The sequence below is a fragment of the Nelumbo lutea genome, chromosome 1 (assembly GCF_056320005.1).
Source record: "Nelumbo lutea isolate HS-2025 chromosome 1, American lotus-T2T, whole genome shotgun sequence".
NCBI lineage: Eukaryota > Viridiplantae > Streptophyta > Magnoliopsida > Proteales > Nelumbonaceae > Nelumbo > Nelumbo lutea.
Genome location: NC_142684.1, coordinates 173,896,090 through 173,923,284, shown reverse-complemented (window position 1 = coordinate 173,923,284; position 27,195 = coordinate 173,896,090). Strand labels below are relative to the sequence as shown.

Sequence of the window (27,195 nt, the reverse complement as noted above, 5' to 3'; positions counted from 1 at the left end):
AATAATAACAACAATCATCAAGTACTTATTTAAGTAAATAATAAAAAATGAAATAACAATCATCAATTATCATTAATGTTTATTCAAAGCATGCCCCCATAATAATTATCAAATATAGTAATTAAACCTTAAATAAGAATCAATATTTATTAATGGTCATTAAAATTGTTAAGCCAAATCATTAATGTTTATTCTTAAATGCAAAATGTGAATTAACAAATCTATTATATAATAATTATACTCGATTGGAAAAAATATTTTAAGTAAATATTTAAATAATTAAAATTTTAGTAAATATTATTATTAAATAACAAAAATTTTAAATTAAATACTAAAATAATTTAATAATAATAATAATAATAATAATAATAATAATAATAATAATAATAATAATAATAATGGTTAAATTAAAGTAATAAATGTTTCAAGTTGAATTTAATGACCAGTATAATTTTATGGATTTGACATACAAGGGTCAATTTATGTGGACCCGTAGACTGTATGAGTATCTTAAAAAATGGTAGTTTATAAACAATAATAAAAATCATTTATATTAATTTCGTACTTAGTACGAGGTCATTCACTAGTTTTAGTAAAATGCAAATTATAGGGGAGGTTTTCATAAATCTATGAAACTATAAAGGGGTTTTAGTAAATGACCTATTTTTAATTAAAAATATTTATATAATTACTTTTTCACCCCTGCATACATGCTAGCATGTCATACACAAGAAGCTTTAAAACGGAACGGGATCTACTCCTCACACTTGGGTGCCTCACATGTGTGACGGGATTTGCTCTTCACAAATGGGCGCCTCACAGGCACATCCACCATGCATTAGGAACATCTTCCGTGAATAATAACCAATAAGTACGAGAGATGTTCCCAATGTGTGATAGAATGTGCGTGTGAGGCACCAGGTGTGAGGAGGAGATTTGGTATCCTCACATGCACATCCATTGTGCATTGAGAGAATTTCTCGTGAAATATAACTTATAAGTACGGGAGATATTTTCAATGCATGATAGGATGTGCATGTGAGAAGCATATTGGTCTACTATCCCAAGTTGCTTTTTTTTTCACAATTAAACTTTTCTCTTATTACCAAATCCAACAAATCTGATCGGGATGTGCTCCTCACACGAGCGACTCACATGCACATCCACCATGAAAAATAAATTAGTACGGGAGATGTTTCCAATGCATGATAGTACGTGGGTGTGAGGCGCAGATCGGGTTTTAAATTCGAATTTCACAACACGCCCTCTACAGTACACTTCTACACGCGTGAAAGATTGAGTGGACCGCTCCCAAATCGTTTTTGGTCCGCGAACAAACCTAAAAAGAAACCAGAGAAAGAAGAAACCTTGAAATTAGCAATGGATGATGATGATATTTATTTAGGTTGACACCTTTCAGACCAAACTTCTTTTGTTGGTTAGTTGACTTGTAGAAAACGTTTCGCCATTCTCTTTTTATCTTTACCATAGGCGATTAGGTGATCACAGAAGAGCAAACCCTATCTTAGTTCCTTCCCTATTCCAATCTTATAAATTCAATCTCAATTCATCAATCAGATCTTACAGATCAGGTAGAAACTGAGGGGAGTTTCCGATCCTTCTTCTCTTGCCAAAAAGGGTATTTCGTTCTCGATTTTTTTTTTTGCTTTATTATGTGGATCATTTTGTTAAGGCATATATTTTCGTCTGATTCATCTGCCTTTCTGAATTCTTCAATTGGAGAGATGCAAAACATATGTTTAAATTTCGTTGATTGATCATCGAATAGAATCGTGTATAGGGTTCTTTGCTCGGTCTTTCGTCGATACATGGATTAGCTGCTTGTTAAAGCGTCAATTTCGTTCTTCTGCGGAGGAACGCTTTGAGTATTCCCCCTTCTTTTTTCGTTTTACATCTGGATTAAGTAGATTACTAATTTCTCAAATTTATGATTTTTTTTTAATATTGGCACCTTTATTCTGAAGTCACGTAAGTTGTCCTCGACGGGAACAGTGATTTTTTAGTCTATTTTCTGAAGACATTATCTTTCACACTCTTCTATCATTTTCTTTATTTGATTTGTTTTTTGGTTGTCTGGATTGTTTATATATGTTCTGTTTTATAATTTGAAATATGGGATATTGATTTTCATCCTTATGTTCTTAATTTCAATATAAATATATGTCATCGAATTGACATTGATTGTCAACATGTTCGCAGGAATTTCTTGGTTAATGCTTCTATTTCAGACGGTGGTCTCTATAGCTTAGCAGAATATGTCTTTCTCACGGACATATCGGGGCCAAGGAGGCAATTTTCGAAATGAACATCGATCATCATTTTATAGAAACAACAATTACAACAACAGTTATAGCAACCATCGTGACTTCTCAAGGAAATTCAGAGACCACATTTATAAGGTCAGCAGTGATGAACCCTGTGTTGCTCTTTACATGAAGAAGAGAAAATTTTCAACTCTTACTTGGGAAGACAGCACGAGACATTATAGGCATCCCAACAAAATTGGCAATGACCCTTCAACCAGCAATAGTTCATATCATGCCCTACCTGATATGCATGCTCGTACATTTACAGCTTGGAAAAATGATCAGTTGAAATTGGATAACGAAGTGGTCTTTATGTCTAGGGATGAGATTGAGAGATGTTCCCCATCAAGAAAGGATGGTATTGATTCATTACGTGAAACACATCTAAGATACTCATATTGTGCATTTCTTCAGAATCTTGGAACACGACTAGAACTGTAAGCTTTCTATCTTGCATATACGTATTAACTAAGCAACTATTTTCTTAAGAGTCTCTGGTTAGGTTTTTTGAACCTTCACTGGTTTGCCTTTCCATGACTTAAGTTCTTATGGAATGGTTTAAGTCAAGGTTCTTTGCTTTGATTTTTGTTTTCTTCATCCTATGTATTTCTTTTATGTTCAACCAAAAGTTCTTTAGAGGGGGTGTTCACCAACATGTATGCTTTTGATTTTCCTAACCAAAAGTTCTCCGGGCAAGGTGATTTGGAGAATGGACAAAGAGCAATATGCTGGTCAGTTTGGAAAGATAGGAATGATAGAACCTTTCAGAATCAGGCTATGCCAGTTTAGAAAATATACGGCAAAGTTGAGATAATTCTGATGAATTAGACCTCCATTCACAGCTATTCTGGGGCTTTAAGTTCAGTCATTTCCATAGTGATTGGGATAGGAATCATTTGGGATGAAAACTTTGCTCTGTAATATTTAATGTGTTGCTCATTTTTTTTGTTTTGTTTCAGCCATTGTGGTTGTATTGGGAACCTTTCCTTTGTTTCTCTTCAGAATTAATGAAATCATCATCTTTAAAAAAAACATAAATAACTGCCACTTCAGCAAAATTATATTGCTTTTGCGTGTGGTAGTCCTTTTTTATTTGAAAAATGAAATCATACATACTTGCAAAAACCCCTTAATTTTCCTTTTTGTTTCTTAATATTATATGATATGTTTACTCAAATAGATAATTGCTTGTCGTATTTTACAGGCCACAGACTACTATTGGAACTGCAATGGTCCTTTGCCACCGCTTTTTTGTTCGACAATCTCATGCTTGTCATGATAGATTTGTGAGCTTCCAGTTATCCTTTTCTCTTTCTCTCAAAGGGTGTTTTGAGGGCATATATTATTTTATGTTCATCAAGACACATAATGCTAGTGACTTTTCTTTCTAATTAAGTTTCATTCTAGAAGAAACGTCTCTTTTATAAGGTTGTTAGGGTTACTTGCATATTGCAAGAAAAATGTCCTTAGCTGGACCTCTCTATTACAGAGAGGTTTCTACAAATCTCAAAACTTAGGAAGTCTTTTTAATAGCTTAAATTCTTTGTTTGTATGCTTCTTTCTTTCCTTAGGTTCACAAGTTATGTTTCAGCAAAAGGAAACTTATGTATGCATCTTTTTTTTTTCTTATGAATAAGAGGGATTTTATTTCTTGGCAAGTTATATTTCCACATCATTTTTTGACATTGCATCTCTTCTTATAATTCTTTTTTCCCCTTTCCTTCCATCTCTTCTTATAGACAAAAAGTTCTTTTTTTTCTCCTTTCCTTCCATCTATGTTCTACATTACATCTTTTTTATAAAAATTAATTGGTGTATAACTTATAGGTTTTATCATTGATTAGTTCTTCATTTAATAAAAATTGTTAGTTATTTTAATAATGTCTTTTGTCTTTCTTATTTTCTGATGATTTCACTACTCTCCGCATCTCTTCTTATAGTTCTTGGTTCTTGACTTGATTTTATTTCTTAGAGCTTATTTTATAAATTTTAATCAGTGTGGTTCTCATTTCGTGTGCAGTTAATTGCAACAGCAGCTCTATTCCTTGCTGCAAAGTCTGAGGAGACGCCTTGCCCTTTGAACAATGTTCTGAAAGCATCTTGTGAAATTGGCTATAAGCAAGAATTTTCATCCTTTTCTTATCTGCTCCCTGTTGTAAGTATATAAAGACATTAGTGCTTTTGTTCCAATAATTTAGTTTCATCAGCATGAACCTTAAGGAAAATTCTATCCAGCCATTTCTCACTCTTTTTTAATATCTCTTATTGAGCAGGGCTGGTTTGAGCAGTATCGAGAAAGGGTGATTGAGGCTGAGCAAATGATACTGACAACTTTAGATTTTGAGCTCGATGTGCAGCATCCATATGTTCCTCTTACATCAGTGCTTAACAAATTAGGGTTTTCACAAACTGTTTTGGTGAATCTGGCGCTCAACTTGGTGAGCGAAGGGTAAGTTTGTTACAAAAAATATTTTTTGTGTTTTATCTTTCTCTTTTTCTTGCACTAGATGCTAATAAGTTTTCTTGTCTTCGCTTAACATGATTGATCATGATTCATGTCAATGTTTAAAATCTTGGCTAGGTCTTCCTGACTTAACCAAGGTGAATGATTCTCAGGGTACCAAGATAGTGGCCATTTAAGCAATTTTGTCAAGTTGGTCTATTGATGCATTTTTCTTGAGCTATAGTTCCTTGCTGTGCTTAGTCTCATGCAAAATAGGTCATGGGTTATGAGAATGCTTATGAACTGGAGTCTGGACAATGTGTATGGCAGTTGCATGTGGTTCTAATCCTGCTTTGCAGTCGTCCATAGATGTGGAGAAGAAACTGTGAACATTGAATCGGTCTGGAAGTCTATAATATTACTATGTAGCATTTCAATATTGGAAATGTTCTGATAATATTTTCTCTGTCCACTTCCACATTAAGCTTTCTGCTATTGCTCTGCCACTTTCGTTATTATAGATTACTTGGATCTGATTTAAATCTACGGCTGCATATTGCCCTATGGGCAGGCTGTATATTTGTTTTGTTTGATATCCATGTAAATCTGTAAAGCTTCAAGACTTTAGTCTTCTTTTAGAAGACATAGGTTTTCTATGGTTACAAGTCTAATCATTTAAAGAGGAAAAGTCCTTTTTTTTGTCTTTTTTTTTTTGGCTGAGGTCCTTAAGTGTGTTGCAAGTAAATGGGTTCTCTTTTTACCTCTCTATGGTTCAGACTGAAAGGCTTCACATGACTGTAGCTATCTATGAATTTTCCTTGTCAATGTTTTGGTCATTGGGGAAGATAGTTTGAATAGTATTTCCATGGTCCTTTTCTTTTATATGAAAACTTTCTGTTTTCTCTGCAAGTCATGATGGTTTCATGATCTCTAGTTGTTTTCTTTTCTTTTCTTGTTCTTTGTCTTTAATGAACCAAAATGGGCATTTTCTTCTTGGAGATTGATATTTAGTTGAAACGGCCTTTTATTTAGTTAGGACTTTACTAATTCCTGCTTGGAGTACTCTTATGATGTTTCCTAGCATCTTTTAAGTGTTTAGCTTTTAAAATGGAAGTCCACTGTTATTTTATCTCTAAGAGAAATGAAGAAAATTCTTCAATTACTTTAGCTATGCTAAAAGCAATCAATTGTGTGGTAGATGGACAATCTAAATCAGTGTATAACAACTAAAAAAGCTGTTCAACAGGAGAACGTTTCAGTTTGGGGGATTTTGCCAAAATATGGAATTAAGTAGTTTCAGAATATAACACATGCTATCCTTGACCTGATTGTGTCTCCATGTGTTGGCGTACTTCACCTGATTCTCAAAGACTCTTCAGTGCGACGTAAATCTGGGTTCAATGAATTTTCTAATGCTTGTGTCCCTGTTGGTTCTTCAGTTAAAATTTTAAAATTTTTAAAGGGATTTATTAGAGTATGGTTTTTGTGCCATATGAATACCCTATTACAAAATGTTGATTAAGGATTATCATTGCTGGGGTGATTATGCATTGGTGATCAATCCACTCTCAAAAAAAAAATAATAATAATAATAATAATAAAAATAAATTTGGCAACTTGTTCAAATTTTAATTATGAAATACAGATAAATTGAGGTTTTAACAGCAATTACTTGTACACAGTGGCAAGTGCCTTTTTCCTCTTCCTTTTGCATCTTCAAACTTACTTTTTTTGAGCTATTGGCTTAGTACTAATTTCCCCTGAAAGTAACTAGTTTACCTAGTTTTTCTGGTGTCGCATATTGATTTTTTGGCATGGCATATTAATTGCAGGGTCTTCACAACAATAGCGTGCTCACCTATATGATATTCTTAGCTGGCGGATTGATATGCTGTCCATGGAAAGTTTTGTTTTACATCTGAAGTTGAACTGCTGATATGTTGTGGATGTCTTTTACCTTGAAAATCTTTTACCAACTTGGTCACTGGTTATTGGTGATAACCTCAGAACCCTAAGGACCTGTTTTCTTATTTACTTACTTCTATATTATTGCTACTTTTTTTTTTATATAATTATAATTACTACTACTGCTACTACTACTACTACTACTACTTCCACCACCACTACTATTGTCATCAGCATCATCGGTATTATCATTATTTATTTATTTTTTGGATTGGTCCTCTGAAATCCTTGAAAATTGCTGTGTATAAAATTTGTAACCTGTCAGCAAGTGCACCAGTCTGGTGATCTCAACCAGATAAGTTATCCCCAGGATTGTCCATAATAAAAGTAATTGTTAAGATACCCTAACCAATGCTAACCATTTGGTTGTTGTTATTACTATTACTATTACTATTACTATTACTATTACTATTACTATTATTATTGTTATTATTATTGTTATTATTATTATTATTATTATTATTATTTTTTTTTTTTTTTTTTTTTTTGTGGAAACAGCGAGATGATTGGGTGGATAGAATTATTTTTATAGATAAACATACCCGGTCTAACCCATTCAAGAAGTGACCCATAATTAGAGGCTCCAGATCAGTGGCAGTTATGCATCATTATTAGTTCTGGATAAGGCCTATTTTTGGTTTCAAAAGTTATTCAATACAGACAGACTTTCCTTTAATGTTTTAGATAGTCCCTTTCCCATGGTTTGTGCATTTTACATAAGTGTAATATTATGCAGGTTCTTATCTCTTCTCCTTTTCCAAGCTTCCATCTTTATTCTTTAAAGTGCTTTCTGAAAAATATTTAATTTTTGTTTCCTCTGTACTGCGGCCTTTTTCAATAGTTTCAGGAAAGGTCAACTTGACTCAAAATTTTATACCTTAATATTGAAGTCATGGTAAAGTTCTGTCTACAGCTTTTTTTTTTTTTATGAAATTTGAACCTGGGCAAGAGAACTTTGGTGGAAGCTCCACCCAGTGACACAGGTTCTTTTAAGAATGATTTTAGAAAGTGATTGCAAAGGATTTTTGAAACTTTGTTGGCTATTCTGCATTTCTGCTTGGCTTTAAATTGTCACTTGGCAGAAGAGCATACTGCAATTTTTGTGTGTTTAAGAAGGTTATAGGATATGTAGAGGGCATGGATATTACCGGACCATATAACTGAGATCCTTTTCCTACTTTCTTAAAAGCACAAGAAAAAAAAGAGTTGAAACTAGGGGAGGAGACTTCTTTTTAGTTTTTCACTTTCTTCTGAAAATTGACATGGCAGGCAAAGGTTAACACTATTGGTTGGAAAATTTTAATATATCTATTTTCTTCTTGTTTTCAGCTTTATATGTATGGGGGAGGATCAAGAAGTTCTAGAGGAATGAAGGAATTACTGGAAGGTTTTAATATTCACCATTCTACTCAGTTCTTATTGGAAGAATGCAACTCTTTCAATTTGATATTTTGGTGTCCAAGAAGGCAACCAGGCACTTGGAGCCTTGCAGATTTATCTCAAGCATGCAACTGGACATTTTGCTGACCCATTTTCCTTGAACTGGAAATGTGAATCACATTTCCATTTCTTATATGGAGTTGGCTGCACTAGACCGTATATGTGGAGATCTTATTCCTAGTTAATATCCACTGTTGTTTTCAGTTGTCCTACTTTTTACAAGTAGAAGAAAAAGAAGTTGAGAACCCATAAAAAACACTTTTAATAACTTAATTAAGAAGCAGAAGAACAACAAAAAGGTTTATTTCTGTATCTGTTTTTCCCCAACTTTTTCAAATTAATTTTTTTAGACCTGTTAGCATATTGACTTTCTGGAAGTTCACATTTATGAAGTCTTTTTCTTCCTTTTTAGTCTAACATGGATGTACAATGTCCATGTTTATGGAACATGGTCAATTGCTTACAAGAGTTCCATGAACTCTTCAATTTGCCCTTTTATGTTTCCTTAGTCTAGGTCTACATTGCACCCAAGTGTGCACATGGATGTGGTTTATTTGTTTAAGATTCAGACTTTTAAATCTCATAGGTTAGGGTGCCAGGACACAACTATATGGTTAATATTATAATAGTTTAGGGTAATAGGGAATAGCTATATAGATAACATTATTTTTTTGATAAATATATAGATAATATTATAATAGCTTTCTCACACTAGAATTGTGTGCCTTCTTTCTGTTTATATTTTAGCTTTTGCATTGAACACTAATTCTGTATCTCATCCATGTTATGACAATATGGATATGCTGGTGTTTTTGAATGATGCTGGTAATGTCAAAGTTTATTATCAAGAACAGAGATGCCTTGAAGCCAAGGATATCCTTTTCCTTTGTCTCTCTCGTATGGAAGGTACATAGGTACATTATATGTTTAGATAGAAGCATGGGTACTTTTTCTGGGTAATCACCAGAAGAACTTTGAAATGTGTCACAGGGATTGTCCTAAAAGGCTAAATTCTAACATCAAGGAGCCCCATGGTTGGTGTATTACTTTTAGAGTATGGCCTTGACATATAAATTGAGTTCTCGCCATATAATTCCCATGATATCCTTAATTTGAATTATGTTTATCAAGAAAATAAAATATATTCTCTAAGATCAAGAACCTCATTTTTTGAGGCTCACTGAGTCCCATAATTCATAGGCATGCTGATTCTGACACTTGATGTGACATGTTATGTTGAAGATGTACTTGAATGAACTGGTGCATTTTTACAGACCATTTATATCTTCTAATTGTACAAGTATGACAAAGTTTTGACAGCCAATTACTATGCATACAGGTCCATAAAAAATGCTTGTCTGGGAAATTCAGTCATTTGGCCATAAAATTTGCTTCTGCAAGCCTTGGACATTATTTAAAATATTAAAAAGCTTGAAAAGAAAAGGTTTCTTTACTATTGGAATATATTAAATAATATTATTTTACTTATATTTCATTTTAGTAAAATCTTTGGCCATTATCACAATTAATAAAGATGCTTTTATCTTGAGGGTATCACCACATCATGCAAGTCTTTTCAAAGGCAAAGTTTTTTTGTTAATCATTTATTTCAAGGTGGTGCTTACTCCAACTAAAATATGCACACACATATACACACACACACGCACACACAGTGACCCAGTTTGTCTAACAAACAGCTAAGAATGATGCTTTGTTAAAAAAAAGCCGTGTTAACTCTCAGAACGTTATTTATTTTGGTAATGTTTTCCTGGTTGAAAGGGATGTGTGTTTGTATTTTTAGTGACTTCTGGATTAAGGGGGAGTTCTATATTTGTAAACCCATGTGTTCACTGTCATACATGTGTATTCAACCAGGATTAAGGGGGACTTCTGGATTAAGGGGGAGTTCTATATTTGTAAACCCATGTGTTCACTGTCATACATGTGTATTTTTAGTGACTTTTGTACAGCATATTTGATCCTGATGGTCAGCCACTTTCTTCCAGAAAGAAGATATGACCAGCATGTGTTTCCTTTGCTGGAAAGCATGGAGCCAGTAAACCATCTTCTCATTCATTGCCTCTTTGGGTGCATGAAACCACTTCATTGGTTTCATTTGGGTTTTGATATGGTGTTTCTGAAAGTTAGTGAGGTTGTTGGAATTTGACCTTGGATAGATTCGAGACCAAGGTGTAGGATAATTAATGGATTCCTTCCATTTGCCACATATTGGTTGTTGTTCTACAAGCAAGGAAATGATTGCGCACATTTTTTTGAAGGCTCATACAGTATAAGGAGGACAATAGAAGTATGGGCATTACTGCAGTTTGGGTTTTCATGTTTGCCTGACTTGTGAGATATCGCATTTGCGTAGTGTGACTGGGATGAGTCAGTTTTTAGTTCCACTCAGTTTTTGCTTTTGGCTCTTGTCTTTCTGGAATATATGAACATGTGAAACTCACTTGCATTTTAGGGTTTTCCCCAGTATATGGCAATGCAGATTTTAATATATGAATTTATCCCCAAAAGTAACCTGCATAATGATTGCAATGAGCTTGAAAGCATGCATGTTGGCATGCCTCTTTATATCATACCGTTGGGCAGAAGATTCCCAGCATCCATTTCATGAAGTTTGTGTACTTGTTATGAATCGCAATATCCTGTTACCTTTCCCAATGAATTGTGTGCGGCTTGCTGGAGAGGGAATACACCTGGAGCTGATGCATTATTCCAAATGGTACACATATTTGCTGTAGTTTTGGCACTTTGCCAGCGTTTCTGCAGAAGGTTTCTTTGGAAATTGTTCAACCTGGTTGCTGCAATTTTAGTTGGTAAGGAAAAGATTGCTTGAGAAGTTTTTGCTTTGCTTACAAGAAATCTGTATTTCATTATTTAGATTTATTTATTTTTTTGAAACTGATACTGGTTGTGTTCATGTGGAAATACCTTGTACAAGATATTGCTTGTTCGTTTCTAGTGTTGCTGCAGACTGTTGGTTTGGCTATTGATTTTACTTTTTATTTCCATCTGTGTGATCTTCTAATGCAATTGAATGTATGGAGTCCAATGGAAATGTATTTTTTGGCAGGCTTAGAAGTTCACTCTGGCTTCAATTTAAGCCACATCATATTGCAGCTGGAGCTGCATATCTTGCTGCTAAATTCCTCAATTTTGATCTTTCTTCTCAACGAAATATGTGGCAGGAGTTCCAAACTACTCCCTCTATTCTTCAAGGTATTTTTTTTTTGTTTATTTTCCGACACCTTTTGTCTTGCTTTTACTTATATTAACTACCATTTTTGTATGGTCTGAGATTTCTCTGGAATGATCACGGACCTTACTATATGGGTTTACTGGGGTATTGGAGTGTGTCTATATATGTTCTTTCTTTGATCAGTAACAATCAGGATTTTTATTAGATAGCTTAAATGTATGAATAACGTACAAGAGCCATGTGAGAAGAACTGCAAACGAGATAGGTCTGTCAACTGCAAACGAGAAGAACTTGTTCTGAGCAAAGTTGTGAACCCATGTGACTAAGGGTGTTGGAATTTTCCAACAGTTTGTATTATGCTTTTTAATTTATAAGTGGAATCCTTTTGCTGATCCAAAAAAAAAATGTACCAGAGCCATGTGCCCTACACATTGTAGACTATCCTGCCAACTTCCCTCTCTACCCTACGTAGGGGCATTCACCACATTTGTAAGTCTACCGAATTGCTTTGGCTCTTCAAAGGTGCCAACTAACTTGCTGTAGACTCCAGCTTGTTATAGCAAAGACCAGATCAAATCTTTGCCTTCTCCAGGGTTTTTTTTTGGGTGGTGGGGGGGGGGGTATGACTTGTGGGTTTGGGGGAGGGCTACCCCCATTGTGTAGCCCATTTGCTTATTAAAAAAATAAAATGAAAATTAGACAGACCTTCCATGATGAGTTTCTCAAATTGATCTCCGGTTAAGAATCATCTTCTCCTCAATATTGGCTCCATAAAGAGCCCTATTCGCTGCTTATTTGGAAATCCCTGTTTGGGTAGTTATCAATCAAGTAAAAAGTTAAGAAATTGGTTATTGGAAGCCACAGGGTATTGGCATTATAGGAGAACAGTACAACTTCATTGAAAATTTTCATCAACATGGCAAAAATAATTTCTCGTCCTTTTGAAATTCTATTTGCATCTGGAATGTTCTTTATATTTGCTTTCAGAAATATAGAATAAAATTTCACCTTTCTATACATCCAGTGATATTTTTGTTAAGAAAATTTTCAGAGGTTGCCTGTTCAATCATTTTTAACTTGTCTATTCTTTGTAATGCAGATGTGGTCCAGCAATTAATGGAGCTTTTCTAGAACAGACACAATTATACTTCAAATACATGATAATTAGTGTAAGATAGGCATCCATTGTTTTATTAAATTAAGATTATACACCTTCAGAATCAATGACAATAGATAGGTTTTCTTTTTCACAAAGTTACGTATGAGAATGTGTATGTAGAGATGAAGCATTATTATTGCACTGGCTTTAACTGTTACACACCAAAGGAGTCTGTTAGAGGTGGGACAATGGCTCTTGCACAAGTAATCAGTTTATTGAATTACATTAAGGCCCTGTTTGGTTCGTGGGAATAGTGGGAATAAGGGTCTGGAATTGGAATTGGAATGGGTTATTCTGATTCCAACTGTTTGGTTGGGTGGAATCGGAATCCCATTTCTATTCCTGATGGAATTCCCATTCCCCCATTTGAGGGAATGGCCATTCCCTGCCCCTCCCTTGGGAATGAAATCTTATTCCTGTTCATCTCAATTCCAAACAGACTATGGGAATGGACCATTACAATTCTGATTTCGACTGTGAACCAAACGGACTCTAAGTTGTGCACTTGTGCTGAGAGGCACTCTAATTTCCATTCAATTTCCTTCAACTACACTACTTTCTAAGTCGTTTGTTTTTTCGTCTTGTCCACACATTAAAGTGGCCGAAGATTATTTTGAGTTTCAAATTTTCTTAGGGGAGTGCCTGCCAGCCACTCCCATGTTCACTCGTACCGTTCTCCAATACCCTAAGGCTTAAGCTGATGACCGTTTGAATGTTATTTTATTGGGTTCGTCTGCGATGCCAAAAGGATATGATACCGGAAAAATTTGTGACCAATCAACCGATATTATAAAAGTTGTAACCGGTGGGTTTTCCTTCCGGTATTACAGACTCCAAATTGTAACATCTACTGGCTTTCACAGCCAAGGTCTTTCTTTTCATGCCAAGAATCCTTTTTTTTTTTTCAAAACGTACCAGCATTTCAGTCCATTTTCCTATGATAAAACATTTAGGCCCCGTTAACATTTTGGTAGGTTATTTATCCAGGTAAATGTATTTATCCAGGTAATTGTTTCTGAGAAAAGATTTACTCGGATAAGTGCATGTATTCATGTTTTTTTATTTTCCATGTAAATAATGCAAGAATCATTTTATCTATAAAAATCCATTATTATAAGAAGTGTTTTTGTCCCTCTCAAGTGTCATAACTTTCCCCCAAGGTGGCAAAGTTATTTACTCACCTAGGACCCCCTTGTACTATGGGTCAGTGACAAAGACCTCCCTTGAACTTTTACACTGCAACAAATATCCCCTTGACTGTTAAGTGAGATGATGGAAGATGTTAAATTTCTAAAATACCCCCACTAAATTTTCTCTACTTTATTTTTTTTTGCCGTTTTGTAAAAGCTCTATGCACATGTGTATATATAACTGTTGTTTTATCATTCCAGACATTGAACCCCATTCTTTTACCCAAATTTCCACATTACAAACAACAGAAGACAACTTATTTGTTCATAAAACATTTGGCCAAGGTTCAAAATATTGTTATGTATCAACCTGTATCGGTCGATATGTATCATATCGTGGCCTTTTCGATACGTCTCTACACGGGGTGTTTTAGGGGGGGTGCTTCGGATCAGGCCATGCTTCAGAGGGTAATTGGGTCTTAAACAGATCCCTTTGAACTAGATTTGAAAAAAATAAAAAAAATAAAAATACACAAAAAAACGCCGATACTTGCCAATACGCCGGTAACTGCATCAATACTTTGAACCTTGCATATGGGTTTTCGTAGAAGTTCTCCTCAAAATTGCTACCGTTCTCATCATCATCTGGCATTCAGTTTTCCAGACGCTTGTGGCGACAAGACTTTTAGACTGAGACACAGTGCTTCAGCTTCAACCCCTCCAGCAAGGCCTAGTGACACCTTTTGAACGTTCAGTATGTACAAACAGACCGTCAGACCCAACAATGGTGGCATCTGTCCAATCAAATCCAAGAAAGTTGCAGGTCATGTCCTTGTTGCACCACCGGTCTAAAAGATGGGTTGTCTCAAGAAGATGGTGGCACCCATCTCAAGAAGATGGGTTGTCTTGAGATCATCTTGATATATTATATATTAGATCAACTCCAATACCCAAATGTTGAAATGAAAGAAGTTCAAAAGATTTTGGGCGTGTTGCTAATCGGTTTTGATTTATGTTATTTTTCTTACCCATTCAAATTGTTCAGAATTCAAGTACTTTCTTGATAATCCAGAAATTCGGATTTTTGAAGCCATGATCCATATACCATTTGATTCGTGTAGTTATTGCATATACAGAATATTTTTTCAATCTGGTGGAGACCGGAGAGTGCTTCCAAGTTCCAACACCCAATTCGTTACTTCAAGTTTTAGCCTATAAGACCTCTATTGAGGAACTATTTTTTTAGTCCTCATCTCTTTTTTTTTTTTTTTCAATTTGTAAGCCTAGACAGGTTAATGGTCCTGTATCCCAAACCTAGGATTTTGACGCAAAATTGATGTAGCCGATTCCTTTGAGTTAGGATAAGGCTTACACGATGATGTTTGTTCTGTGAGCCCAAAACTATGCAATCGGTTATTACCATTTCAATGGGTTTAATGGCAACTGGGGCAAAATGTTGCGTTGTAAACAATCGTCGTCACTTTGGTTTCGGGGCAAACATTTACAAAGTGCAAATAAAAGTAAGATGAATTGATAAATTAAAAATTAAAGAAAAAGATAAATTAGATAAGGGTAATTTGAACGTTTAAAATATTTTATACATGACTCAGAATCTTTTTCGAAGTTAAACTGATGGAACGTTAATAGAGGGTCTTTGTCTAATGGCTAAAGTTAATGGGGATCTTTATTGCAAATTAAAGTATAGAAAGGTCTTTATCACTAAACCCATAGTACAAGGGGGTCTTGTAATTTACCCAAATTTAAAACTAAAGACGATTATGCAATATGCAATGTCTTACGTTGCTTGATACTCAAAATATTTTAGATGCATTCGTAGGGGAGTGATGATTGAAGGTTAGTAGCTCACCTCTGGTCACGGGGATAAAAAAAATTGGCAGGGGTTCTCAAAAAAAATATGAAAAACAGAGAAGAAAAGGGAAAGTCGCATCATAGATGAACAGACCATTATCTTTATTAATTAACAGAAAATAATACAGAGAAAGTAAGGTTCTCACAAATTGACAGCAATATCTTTATTTCCCAATAGTTAATGATTGTTCATTACAGAATGGCATCCTTAAAACAAAAAAGAAGTCTCCAGGAGAAGAATTTTCTTCTGACTAGCAACATTTGAACCATCCCAAGCAATAGTCTAGCTTGTAAAGAAAACGATATCTTTCTAGTGAAATTTGCAACTGCAATTGGCCATGACCCAAAAGGAATCAACAGACAGAGTGCTCATTATGGTAATTCCAGCCTCGAAGGGTGACACGGGGAGTCACCCCTGGTGGAACCTCGAAAGAAATAGTGATGGGCATAGTCTCACCTGGCACCAATGAGAAATAGTTATCAGAATAATGGACTGGGAGAATTCTCGTGTCTTCCCCTTCTTTTCCTTCCTTCCGTGCAGCATGGACAGAGAAATGGAGGAAGAAAGCAACACCCGAGTCATTCCCATTCATTTCCACAACTCTCAAACCATCATCTGCCCTTGAGAAATGTCTATAGATCCTCTGCAAAAATCCAACTTCACGTCTCTCCTCTGACCATCCTTGTAATGGTTCCATCATATGCATTTCATAATCATTACCAATTTGTTCATCTGCCACATTACTCTTGTATATTAGACTTTTGTTGGTTGGCTTCTTAGACGTGTTCTCCACGTTCATTTGAATCTCGTAAGTAGACCCCTTGATGAGGACTTTTGATGTTATCTTGAGGGGTATTTTCTTTTTCCTATATGGCTCCAACAATTTATAGTCTCCACCAGGCAGATGCAACCAATAAAAGTTCCTAGAAAGAATGCCATAGTCTGATGTGTTAAATAGCTTGAGAAGAAGAAAATAGACTGGCTTAGGATTTTTGGATTTTGGATACTTCATCTCAATTATGGGTAAAGTTCTCTTAGGCGGAACTGAAAGTTTCTCAGTAACCTTGTAGTATGGACATGTTCCTTCTAGATCCCACACTGAAGCTTCTACTGCTACATCGGATAATTCATCCGAGGTGGTGTTCACAACCTGCTTAAGGAAGAAACTACAATTAACACTCTTCAAACCTAACAAGGGTTTTGAGCCTGTTACTTTATTAAAATAGCAGCCACATACAAGTTACCTCTATAAAATATGTTGCTAGATTGAGATGGACATGAATCGGTTCTGCAGCACACCGACAGCCATAGAAACCTGCTGTTTGGTCATGGAGATGATCATAAAATTGACCTCGCAGACCTGTCCAAGGATTCTGAGTTTTCCAAATTAGAACACCTGTGTATTTGGTCCACATACGAGAAGTCCAGCCCTCCAGTAAAGCTCTATATTGGATGTAGTTAACAAGTTGTGCCTGATCATAATTATGCAAGTCAATAAGAACTGGAAACAGGAGGCAAATGTGTAATCTGCACGTAGAGATAATATTCTTTTCTTTGTTACCTTTTCACAGAAATCATCAAGATCCTTTGGGGAGCCATACAATTCAATCTGATCATGAACCAGTGATGGCTTTGAATAGGGAATATATTTATGATATTCCCATATAGGGTTTGGGATTTCTTCTGTATAACCATTAGATAGCTTTTTCAGCAATGGAATTTGCCACCCTTCTGGAGGCATTGTTGCTCTTATGGTAGCTGCAACGGGCATGCCCACGGAACCAACCTCCGGGTTGAACCCATAATTGTAGAAACTGTCCTTGAAGAAATCTTCAGGATTCTGAATTTCATAAGGCCCATCAGTGAAATCTCCCTTTCCATCTGCAAAGCCGTCCCACATAGATCCTTGAATGTAAATACGAGTACCATCAAGATATTGACTAGGATCTTCAGATGTCATAGGTAAATCTTCCAAGGCATTTCTTGTTTCACTTAAGCTTTGAAAATATGGATGAAGCTTCAGGTCATTTTTCAATGCTGTGTTAATATCATCTGGGGGAGTTTGTTCATTCCCACCAACCCAAAGAGCAAGACTGGGATGATTCCTCAGGAGCTTGATGGTGTCCCTGGAACATAACATGAAAAGGTCATGGTCCAGTGGACCATTTGGGTTTGATACAGGGATACCTCGTCCATCACAATCTCCTGTGATCCAGAATTCTTGCCACACCTGCAAGTTTGGATCAGCTATAGACACAATTGTAGAAGTATAATGTGTACCATTTAATTCATGTAGGGTTAACATTACAACAAACGTTGATAAAAAATTAAAACCACTTTTGAGTACAAAATTTATTTCACAGGCAAAACAGGAGAATACATGATGCCAATTTACTTCACTGATAAAAAAAAATGATGTCAATTTACTTTTAAGTAAATTTGCAAAGGTAATTGACAAGAGATATAGAAAATAAGAAATAGTAAACTGTAAACCTCAATTATCCATCCTTAAAGTTAAAATTTCATGCTAGTGTTGCTATAAAAAATGCTTATCTAAAATTAAAGTAATAATTTTTAGGGAAAGCACTATAGGTAAATAGGTCATAATAGATGTATGGCAAGGACTGAGAGAAACATCTAAATAAATAGTTTAAAAAAGATGATGCATAAGTGAGCAACTTATGCATAATTAAAGATCAGTAACAATTAAAGAACATAGAAGAGTTTGACAATGGGAAGAAAGAGGTAAACATAAAGTAATGATGTTCGGTTTCCTTTCCTATTGTCCAAATTTTGTCATGTTTAGTTCTGTTACCTGCTGTACTAGCCATCAAGGCCTCAAGGGTGTCAGTCTAATTCCTTGACATTCCTTAGAAAGATTTAGGTATTTTGATTACCAAGTTAAAAGGTCTCTTGATCAAATTACTAGCTTATTTGAAAGAGTACAGCAGGTAACAGAACTAAACATGACAGAATTTGGACAATATGAAAGGAAACCAAACATCATTACTTTATGCTGACCTCTTTCTTCCCTTTGTCAAACTCTTCTATGTTCTTTAATTGTTACTATCCTAAAGGTTTACAGATTGGCTTGAAATGTCCTGTTAGTTCCAGGGTTTGTGCCATATTAGTTGGATATGTAACATTTGGTATCAGAGCCTACCCCCCAACCCTAGGTTCAAATCATAGGAGTCACATGGGAGAAGGGTTACCTAGAATAGAATTGTTGGAATAGTTTAGTTTGTTATTCTGTTTAGTTTATTTTCTGATTATTATGTTAAAATAGTTCGGTTTTATCTTGTTTATGTACTGTAAGTACCATAGGGGCATAAGAGTCTTTTTCCCTTCTTTTAAGTGACGCCCTATATATAATAAAATATTCTGGTGCTGCCAGAACTGATAGTCTCTCCAAAAACTCTCTTCTCTTCTCCCATCTCTGTTCTCTCTCTCTCTTCTCTTCTTCCTATTTCTTTTATTCTTTCTCTGCTACTATGGTATCAGAGCGGTTCTACTGGGTGTGAGAGCAGACCGAACAAGTCTTTTCTTCTCCATCTTGCTGTCTTCTCCAGACTGGAGTAAGAAAAGGCAACCTACGACTGATACAAAATTTAATTCTTCTCCTTTTCTCTTGGTTGTGTACCAAGGAAAAAAAAACAATGGATCGAGACTGCTGAGTGCTATCAGAGAAGTTGTGAGGTTCTAACCTCTTTTCTATGGATCGTGTGATCCTGTACCTGAAAATGGAACACCTGTAGATCATGGATGACCTATTTTTTAACCTTTTTGGTGTGATAGCACTGTTTAATGACCCCTCCTGGTAGTTGGTGTGTTTAGATGATATGAAAGTTTGGTGGATTGTAACTGTTAAGGCTGTACAGCACTGAAATCAACCTAAAAAAAAAATCCTTTTTGGAGAATTAAAGCTGGTCTGTATTCAGACTGTGTCCAGATTGCAGTGTGTGCATGTGGGCTGCATCTCTGGTGTGTTTCTAGGACTGCTTTTTGGTATCAGGAGGGGTCTTAGGGTGTGTGTTGAGGCCGAATAGTGAACTAAACATGTCTTCTGAGAATTCTGCAACTTTTGGGATTACTGGAGGTCAAAACAGAATGAGTGGGGGCTGGATATGAGTTTCCCCATGGCTGTAATTTCCTTTGATGGACTAAATTACCTTGAATGGTCCAGGGGAACTAAACTCTATAATACTACTAGTGGGAAGATAAGAGTATATTAATGGTAAAGTGAAGGAACCAAAGACTAAAGGTGCTGAACATGACAGGTGGAACCAAGAGAATAGTATGATGATGTCATGGCTCTTAGTTTCCATATTGCCACCAGTAAGGAAGACATTTATGTGGGATGAAACAACTTGTGAAAAATGGGAGAAAGCAAAACCTACCTATTTGGAGTAGAGGCATTATGCAAAAATATACCAATTGCAAGCTGAATCCTCTACTTGCAAGCAGGGGGAGAGAAGTTTCTCAATGTATTAATCAGACTTGACATCAATTTGGAAGGAACTGGATCATTATCAAAGTGTGGATTGGAAATGTGATGAAGACGCAAAGGCCTACAAGTCACTTGTCTCCCAACAACGAGTATTTGTTTTTCTTTGGGGATGAACCAAATGTATGATTCTATTTGAGTACAAATCTTGGGCAGTAAAGACTTACCTTCAGTCCAAGAGGTTTATGCCTTAGTTCAGTCTGAAGAGATTAGAAGAAGTGTGATGAATTGTGCAGAGGGGGAGCCAGTTGCATTGGCAATCCAGGGGAGTACAAGTGCAAATGGCAGGGGCTCTTTTAAGAAGGGTGATTTATAAAAGAGGGTAGATGACAAAGACAAACTTTGATGCACTCACTGTCAGAAGTCTAGGCACACTGGAGACACATGTTGGGATCTCCATGGGAAGCCTAAGTGGGCTCAGGAATTAAGTAAGAAATCAGCATCTGATCAAAGTAAGAAGCCAGCTCAACAAAATCAGAAATAGTATAACTCAACAAATGTGGCATCTCAAGAGACTAGTCCCATGGTACTTCAAGAGCGTCACTTTGGTTTCGGTCCCAAGGAAGAGATCATCAATTCTTTTCGTGACCATCTGGAGTTATATGGTAGGACACTTTGTCAGATGGATTCCAGCCCTACTCCTTCTACCACCTTTGCATCTACATCAAGTAACTCTGCCACTACATTCCATGTGTCATCTCATACATCTGATTCTCCCTAGATAATTGACTCTAGAGCTTCAAATCACATGATTGGTAAGTTGGAGGTTATTTCAGGCATATAACCTCCTCTCTGGGAGAGATAAGGTGAGGCTGGCTGATGTGTCATTCCATCATAGCTGGTCAAAGAACCATCTCCCTTCCCCTTGGTCTTACCCTCTCTTATGTGTTGCATGTTCCAAAATTGCCTATTAATTTACTTTCCATTAGTAGTATCACTCACTCTTTGCATTGTTCAATAACCTTCTTTCCTTCTTGTGTGTTTCAAGATTTGACCTTGAGGAGAATAATTGGTAGAGGAAGGGTGGTAGATGGCCTCTACGCATTGGAGAATAAAGATGGTCTTGTGGCTACAGAGTCTTTTGAGTTCGTCTAGTGAGAGTCATGCCTATTTATGGCATAGTCATAGTAGAAAAATCACTGTTGTAAATCATGATGATTTCCTTGTGAAGAAAAAGAAAAAGAAGATGAAGAGTTTCAGCAGTAGAGAAGAAAAGAGAGGAAAGGAAGAGTGGGATGTTAACCAGAATTGAATTGGTTCTGGCCGCTAACCCCTCATTATATTTTATAATTAACTTAAAAGAATGAAAGATTACAAGAATGCCCTTAGTAGGGCGGCTACTAAAGTAGCTGAACAATCACAACTTAAAAAACATAAGCTAATGGGCCTAAAGCCTAACAACTTCCTAACTTGCATTGGGAGTAAATGTCACACATTCCCAACTTGCGTAGATCATGCTCCAGCTTGTTCCTTGCAACACCTTTTGTAAGAACATCAACAAGCTGCAGATCAGAAGCAATGTATGGGAGACAAACTTCCCCAGAAATCACCCTCTCTCTGGTGAAATGTCTATCCACTTCAATGTGCTTAGTCCGGTCATGCTGAACTGGGTTATGAGCAATGTTAATTGCTGCCTAGTTATCACAGTACAACATCATAAGTTCTTCTGCCTGTATACCAATTTCTCCCAATAGGGAACGGATTCAGATTACCACCACTATCTGTTTCTTACTCTTCCACGAGACAAGGTTACCCCCAACAAGGGTGCATACTCCTGAAGTAGATCTCCTGTCATCAAGGCACCCTGCCCAATCTGCATCTGTCAACAACCTCCCAATGCTGGACTTGTGGAGCATGCATGTATTGACTTACCACACTTACTGCATAGGAAATGTCTGGTCTTGTCATACACAAGTATAGCAACCGCCCCACAAGTCTCTGATATCTCCCAATGTCCTTTACTGGCTCACCTTCTGATGCATTAATTCTGTGATTCTGATCAATAAGAGTATTGAAGGCCTTTGTTCCAAGCTTCCCTGTTTCTTGAAGAAGATCCAAGACATACTTCCTCTGAGAGATAAAAATTTCATGTTTTGATCTTGCAACTTCAATGCCTAAGAAGTATCTAAGTTCTCCAAGATCCTTAATTTTAAATTCTTTGTGGAGATTCTTCTTCAAACAATCAATCTCACTTAGGTCAAGATCCACATAAACAATTAGGACTGACAAAAAGGATCCCCTTCGTTTCACAAACAAGGTATGATTGGATTGAGTCTAACTGCAGCCAAAAGCAACCAAGGCCTTTCTGAACCTGTCAAACCATGCTCTGGGTGATTGTTTCAAAACATAAAGTGACTTCTTAAGCCTACATACCTTTCCCTTTTCAGCATCACTATAGAAGCTAGTAGGAAGATCCATATACACTTCCTCTTGTAGATCCCCATTTAGGAAAGCATTCTTCACATCAAGTTGAAACAGGGGCCAAGACTATGTGGCAACAAGAGAAAGAAGTATCCGAACAAAGTTCATCTTTGCAACGGGTGCAAAGGTCTCTAAGTAATCAATGCCATAGGTCTGTGTGTATCCTTTTGCAGCAAGTCTGGCCTTGTACCTTTCTATACTTCCATCTGCCTTATATTTTACTGTGTAAACCCATCTGCATCCAACAGTCTCCTTGCCCTTTGGTAGGTCCACAATCTCTCATGTCTGATTTTTAATTAAAGGTTCCATCTCTTCCTGCATAGTTGCCTTCCACTCAGGTTTGGATTGGAGAGAGCCTCACTAACACCCTTGGGTATAGACAGAGTCAAGACAGGAAAGAAAAGCACGATAGGAAGGAGCATGTCTGATTTTTAATTAAACCTTCCATCTCTTCCTGCATAGTTGCCTTCCACTTAGGTTTGGATTGGAGAGAGCCTCACTAACACCCTTGGGTATAGACACAGAGTCAAGACAGGAAAGAAAAGCACGATAGGAAGGAGAAAGTCCACTATAGGACAAGTACTGTAAAATACAATGAGCAATACACTTTTTCTTCCCTTTTCTGAGGGCAATAGGAAGGTCCAGGTTATCTGTAACAGGATTAGTAGAATCAATGGGAGTATAGGGATCAAGAGGAATACCTGAATATGTGTTAGCTGAATCTGGAGTCTCCAAGGAACCGATAGGAAGTGATGTGAGTTCTACTACAGTGGAATCAACCTCCCTGTGAAGTCTCTGTTGTGAGTAACGCTGAGAAGCAGGACACAAGGGAGGTGATAAGGTAGGTGACACAGGAGTGGACACAGGGACTGGAATTGGGAGAGGGATAGACTGCTCACTCACTTCCCTAAAACACTCCCCCTGAGAATGATTCTTCGAGAAAAAGTATGTGGACTCAAAAAAAGCGACATCCATAGTAACATACCAATTCCCAGAGACTGGATCATAGCAGTAGTACCTTTTTGATTTTCTGCATATCCAAGGAAGACACACTTCTTTGCCTTCGGGTCAAGTTCCGAGCGGTAAGGGCCAAGGATATGTGCAAAGCAGACACACCCAAACACCCTGAGAGGAATATGAAACATCTCCCCCTCGGGAAGAAGGAGACTGAATGGGGTGCTGAATCCAAGCATACGAGAAGGCACCTTGTTAATCAAATATACTGCTGCAAGAACTGCATCACCCCAAAATCGAACTAGAACTGTAGATGTGATCATCATGCTTCTTAAAATCTCAACAATGTGTCTATTCTTCCTTTCTGCAATACCATTCTATTGTGGGCTGTAGGAACAATTGCTCTGATGGACAACACCATATTCTAACAGATATGAAGAAAGGTGTTTTTCAAAATATTCCCTAGCATTGTCGGATCTAAATACCTTTATTCGTGTTCCAAACTATGTTAGCACCATCTGATGAAATTGCCTTACCAAGGATGGTACCTCATCTCAAGATCTCATCAAGTAAACCCAAGAATATCGAGAGAAATCATCCACAAATAAGAGAAAATGTAACCACCCATAGAAGGAATATGATAAGGTCCCCACACATTAGAATGAATAACATCAAAAGAAGAACACCTTTTATTAATGGCTTTAAAGGAATGTCTACAATGCTTTCCAAGTTGACAACCTTCACACTCTAGACTTCACAAACTAATAGATTCAAAGAAAAAAAGGGCAAATGACCCAAACAATTATGCCAAGGCATAATCCGACCCACAGACCCTGATTTACTATCCTTGTTGACATGATGAGTCTGATGAGGAGGAAGCACATCCAGGAGGTAGATTCCATTCACTTCACGACCACTCCCAATCGTCCTCTTTGAATCTAGATCCTGCAAGATACAATGACCAGGAGAAAAAATTACTGAACAGTTCAGGTTTTTAATCAAACTATTAATAGATAACAAATTAGTGCTCAATCTAGGAACATGAAGGACAAAGGGAAGGGAAATCACTAAGCTTGACAGATCCCTTCTCAGCAATGGGAACATGAGATGCATCAGCTGTGGAGGCCCTGTCTCTACCAGAATAGAGCTGGTAAGAGGAAAAAATAGTGGAGCTATGGGTAATGTGTTATGAGGCTCCAAAATCTATAATCCAATGGGGTCCCTCCTTACCTGAAGTAGAAACATAATTTGTAGTGGCATGTGAACTATCTATTTGAGCAAAGGAAGTACAATGAACTCCACCAGAACCACTTGTACCTTGCTGTCGACCTATTGCTGAACTAGAACTAGTTGTACCCCGCTGGTTCAGAAACTGCCCATACCTCTCAAGTTCGGCCCTTACTGCAATAGCTGCAATAGACTCTAGAGCAGCTGTAGTAGGAGGGGCCGGAATGTCACCAGTGATTGCCATGTGAGCATTTCCCTTCTTATTTTTTAGTCTATTCGGCACAAAATGTGGATGAAGCTTCCAAAAGTATCTCTTGTGTGTTTAGGCTTCTTACAGTAGTCACAAATCAAATCTTTTTTTGTTTACCTTCTTGATTTCACTACCACCCCAGTCTCCACCTTGTTTAGGTCTCACAGTGCTAACCATGGAGACTAATCAAAACCAGAAATTTTCATCATCACATTTCTCCTGCTCTCCTCCCCTGATACAAAAGCATATGCCTGGGAGAGGGTAACACTGTCCCTGGAAAGAATGTACTGTCTTGCAATATCATACTTGGGATTAAGGCCAGCAAGAAATTCAAAAACCCTATACTTTTCTAGGAACTGTCTCTAGATGGTCAATCTCCTGCCACAGGGTTTTAAGGGCTGAAAAGTAAACTGCAATAGGTCTATCTCTCTGCCTTATAGCAATAATCTGATTTCTCAATTGATAAGTCCTAGCAACATTCTCCCTCTGTGAATATATTTCTACAACCCCATCCCATATTTCCTTAGTTGTATTTGCCCATAAAAAGTTTTTACTTATATGGGGCAGCATGAAATTACACAGCCAAGTCATCACTATACAGTTCTCTTGTACCCACCGGGAGCTGTTAGTTTTAGGTTTCACTTCTTCACCAGTGATATACCCTAACTTCCCGCGAGCACCAATGGTCATCTTTACAGATTGTGACCATTCTAAGTAATTTGAACCATCCAATTTAATTGTAGTAATGGTCCTAGCCCCAGAAAGGTCTCTAGCACCTCCTCTCACTGGTCCATTTCACTCCCGGGCATGTTTTCAACTTCGTGACCATCCATACTTCTCAAAAGGTGCAAAGGAAATTACTGTAAGATGCAAGAAGATTAGATGAAAATTAATGTAATATGCAGGACGGGAGAAGAGAGAGAAGAGGCAGCCGCTCTCTCCATAAACCTCCAAATCAAGCAGAACTTGAACCACACTCTACAGAAAACTCCAAGGAACCCTAAAAAATTAGGGTGCCACTTCCTAGGTCAAAATTGAAGAGTCCAACAGAAATAGGACTCTCCCTCTTTCTCCAGTTTTTCTTGATTTTGATGAGAAACCCTAGACTAGCTATAGGGCAAAACAACTTCACCAAAAAATCCAAAAACTGGGCTTACTTGAGATCTTTGATTAGCGTCTTAAATCACCATGCAGTCAGTTGATCTAGGGCTGCATGAGAAAAAAGCTCAAGGAACCTTCAGCCTTGCTCTGATACCAAGTAGAAAACACAGTTTGTAAATTAGGATGATTTCATTGTGAAGAGAAAGAAAAAGAGGATGAAGAGTTTCAGTAGTAGAGAAGAAAAGAGAGGAAATGAAGAGTGGGATGTTAACCAGAATTGAATTAGTTCAGGCCGCCAACCCCTCATTATATTTTATACTTAAAAGAGTGAAAGATTACAAGAATGCCCTTAATATGGCGGCTACTAAAGTAGCTGAATAGTCACAACATAAAAAACATAAGCTAATGAGCCTAAAGCCCAACAATTTCCTGACTTAACAACTTAAAATAAGAACAAAAACAACTGGGCCCAATAACTAGAAATCGGTCCAACTCAACATTGTCTTTTGAGTCGTTAAAGCTTATGTTTCTAGAGTTAAATTCTTTGTCATTGAATGAGTAATAGTGTCATACATGTCAATTGAGTAAACATTGTAAAAGTTCTTTTCCTTCAAGAAATAAAAGATCTGAATTTCCTTTTCACATTGTTTATTCTGTTGTTTGGGGCCCTATTACTCTACCTTTTGAGACTAGACATAAGTACTTCATTACTTTAATTTATGACTACTCCAGATACACTTGGATTTATCCTATGCGTTCTAGAGATGAAGTGCCAAAGATTATGAAAGATTTTCAACGCGTGATTTTTACGGAATTCCAGACTAAGATACATATTTTCCAGTTGGACAACACAAAGGAATATTTTCATAGTGATCTTACGGAGTTTTTTGCTTCATGTGGTTCCCTTCATTGGAGCTCTTGTGCTAAGACACATCAACAAAACAGTGTTGCTGAGGGAAAAAATCGTCATCTTCTTAAAGTTGCTCATGAATTATTACTCCATATGCATGTCCTGAAATGCTTCTGGATGGATGTTGTTATACCGTCTCCATTATTAGAGTATAAGGCCCCACATCAACTGCTATTTCCTAAGGCTCCTTTGTCCTCTATTCCAATGCGTGCCTTTGGATGTCGTTGCTTTGTTCAAGACTTGTCCCCTGCTCGTGGTAAGCTTGATCCTCATGCTATCC

General features: G+C 36.8%; 2 protein-coding genes across 11 annotated transcripts in view; one reads left to right on the top strand and one right to left on the bottom strand.

Moving 5' to 3' along the window:
• The first annotated feature begins 1,369 nt into the window (after positions 1 to 1,369).
• Positions 1,370 to 12,737, top strand: LOC148879281 (cyclin-T1-4-like). 10 transcript variants are annotated; one of them, XR_016104162.1, is made up of 8 exons: positions 1,370 to 1,639; positions 2,221 to 2,764; positions 3,532 to 3,613; positions 4,348 to 4,482; positions 4,601 to 4,776; positions 8,065 to 11,006; positions 11,264 to 11,409; positions 12,489 to 12,737. XR_016104162.1 is itself a non-coding variant. In XM_088960780.1 (8 exons), the coding sequence occupies exons 2-8, from the start codon at positions 2,323 to 2,325 to the stop codon at positions 12,518 to 12,520; spliced, it is 786 nt and encodes a 261-aa protein (XP_088816906.1). In that variant the 5' UTR covers positions 1,400 to 1,639; positions 2,221 to 2,322; the 3' UTR covers positions 12,521 to 12,737. The 10 variants fall into 10 exon arrangements, 7 of the variants coding, with proteins under 7 accessions (XP_088816902.1, XP_088816905.1, XP_088816903.1 ...); XR_016104163.1 differs by having other exon boundaries at positions 6,603 to 11,006; XM_088960780.1 differs by lacking the exon at positions 8,065 to 11,006 and having other exon boundaries at positions 1,400 to 1,639; positions 2,221 to 2,420; positions 2,648 to 2,764.
• A 2,891-nt stretch (positions 12,738 to 15,628) lies between these two features.
• Positions 15,629 to 27,195, bottom strand: part of LOC148879279 (glycoside hydrolase family 2 protein) — a 73,493-nt gene continuing 61,926 nt past the window's right edge. Inside the window, exons 9-11 of the mRNA XM_088960774.1 lie at positions 17,110 to 17,778; positions 16,793 to 17,020; positions 15,629 to 16,698 (exon numbers count right to left, since the gene is read on the bottom strand). Of these exons, the coding sequence (XP_088816900.1) occupies positions 15,901 to 16,698; positions 16,793 to 17,020; positions 17,110 to 17,778 (1,695 nt within the window). The 3' untranslated portion in view covers positions 15,629 to 15,900. The remainder of the gene's footprint in view (positions 16,699 to 16,792; positions 17,021 to 17,109; positions 17,779 to 27,195) is intronic.

What these genes read in the sequence shown, in the direction of transcription:
- LOC148879281 (XM_088960776.1), top strand. Translation starts at nt 2,277, where the DNA reads ATGTCTTTCTCACGGACATATCGGGGCCAAGGAGGCAATTTTCGAAAT. An exon ending in ATGCTTGTCATGATAGATTT is followed by an intron (nt 3,614 to 4,347) that starts GTGAGCTTCCAG and finishes TTTCGTGTGCAG; the next exon opens with TTAATTGCAACAGCAGCTCT. An exon ending in TACTCCCTCTATTCTTCAAG is followed by an intron (nt 11,410 to 12,488) that starts GTATTTTTTTTT and finishes TTTGTAATGCAG; the next exon opens with ATGTGGTCCAGCAATTAATG.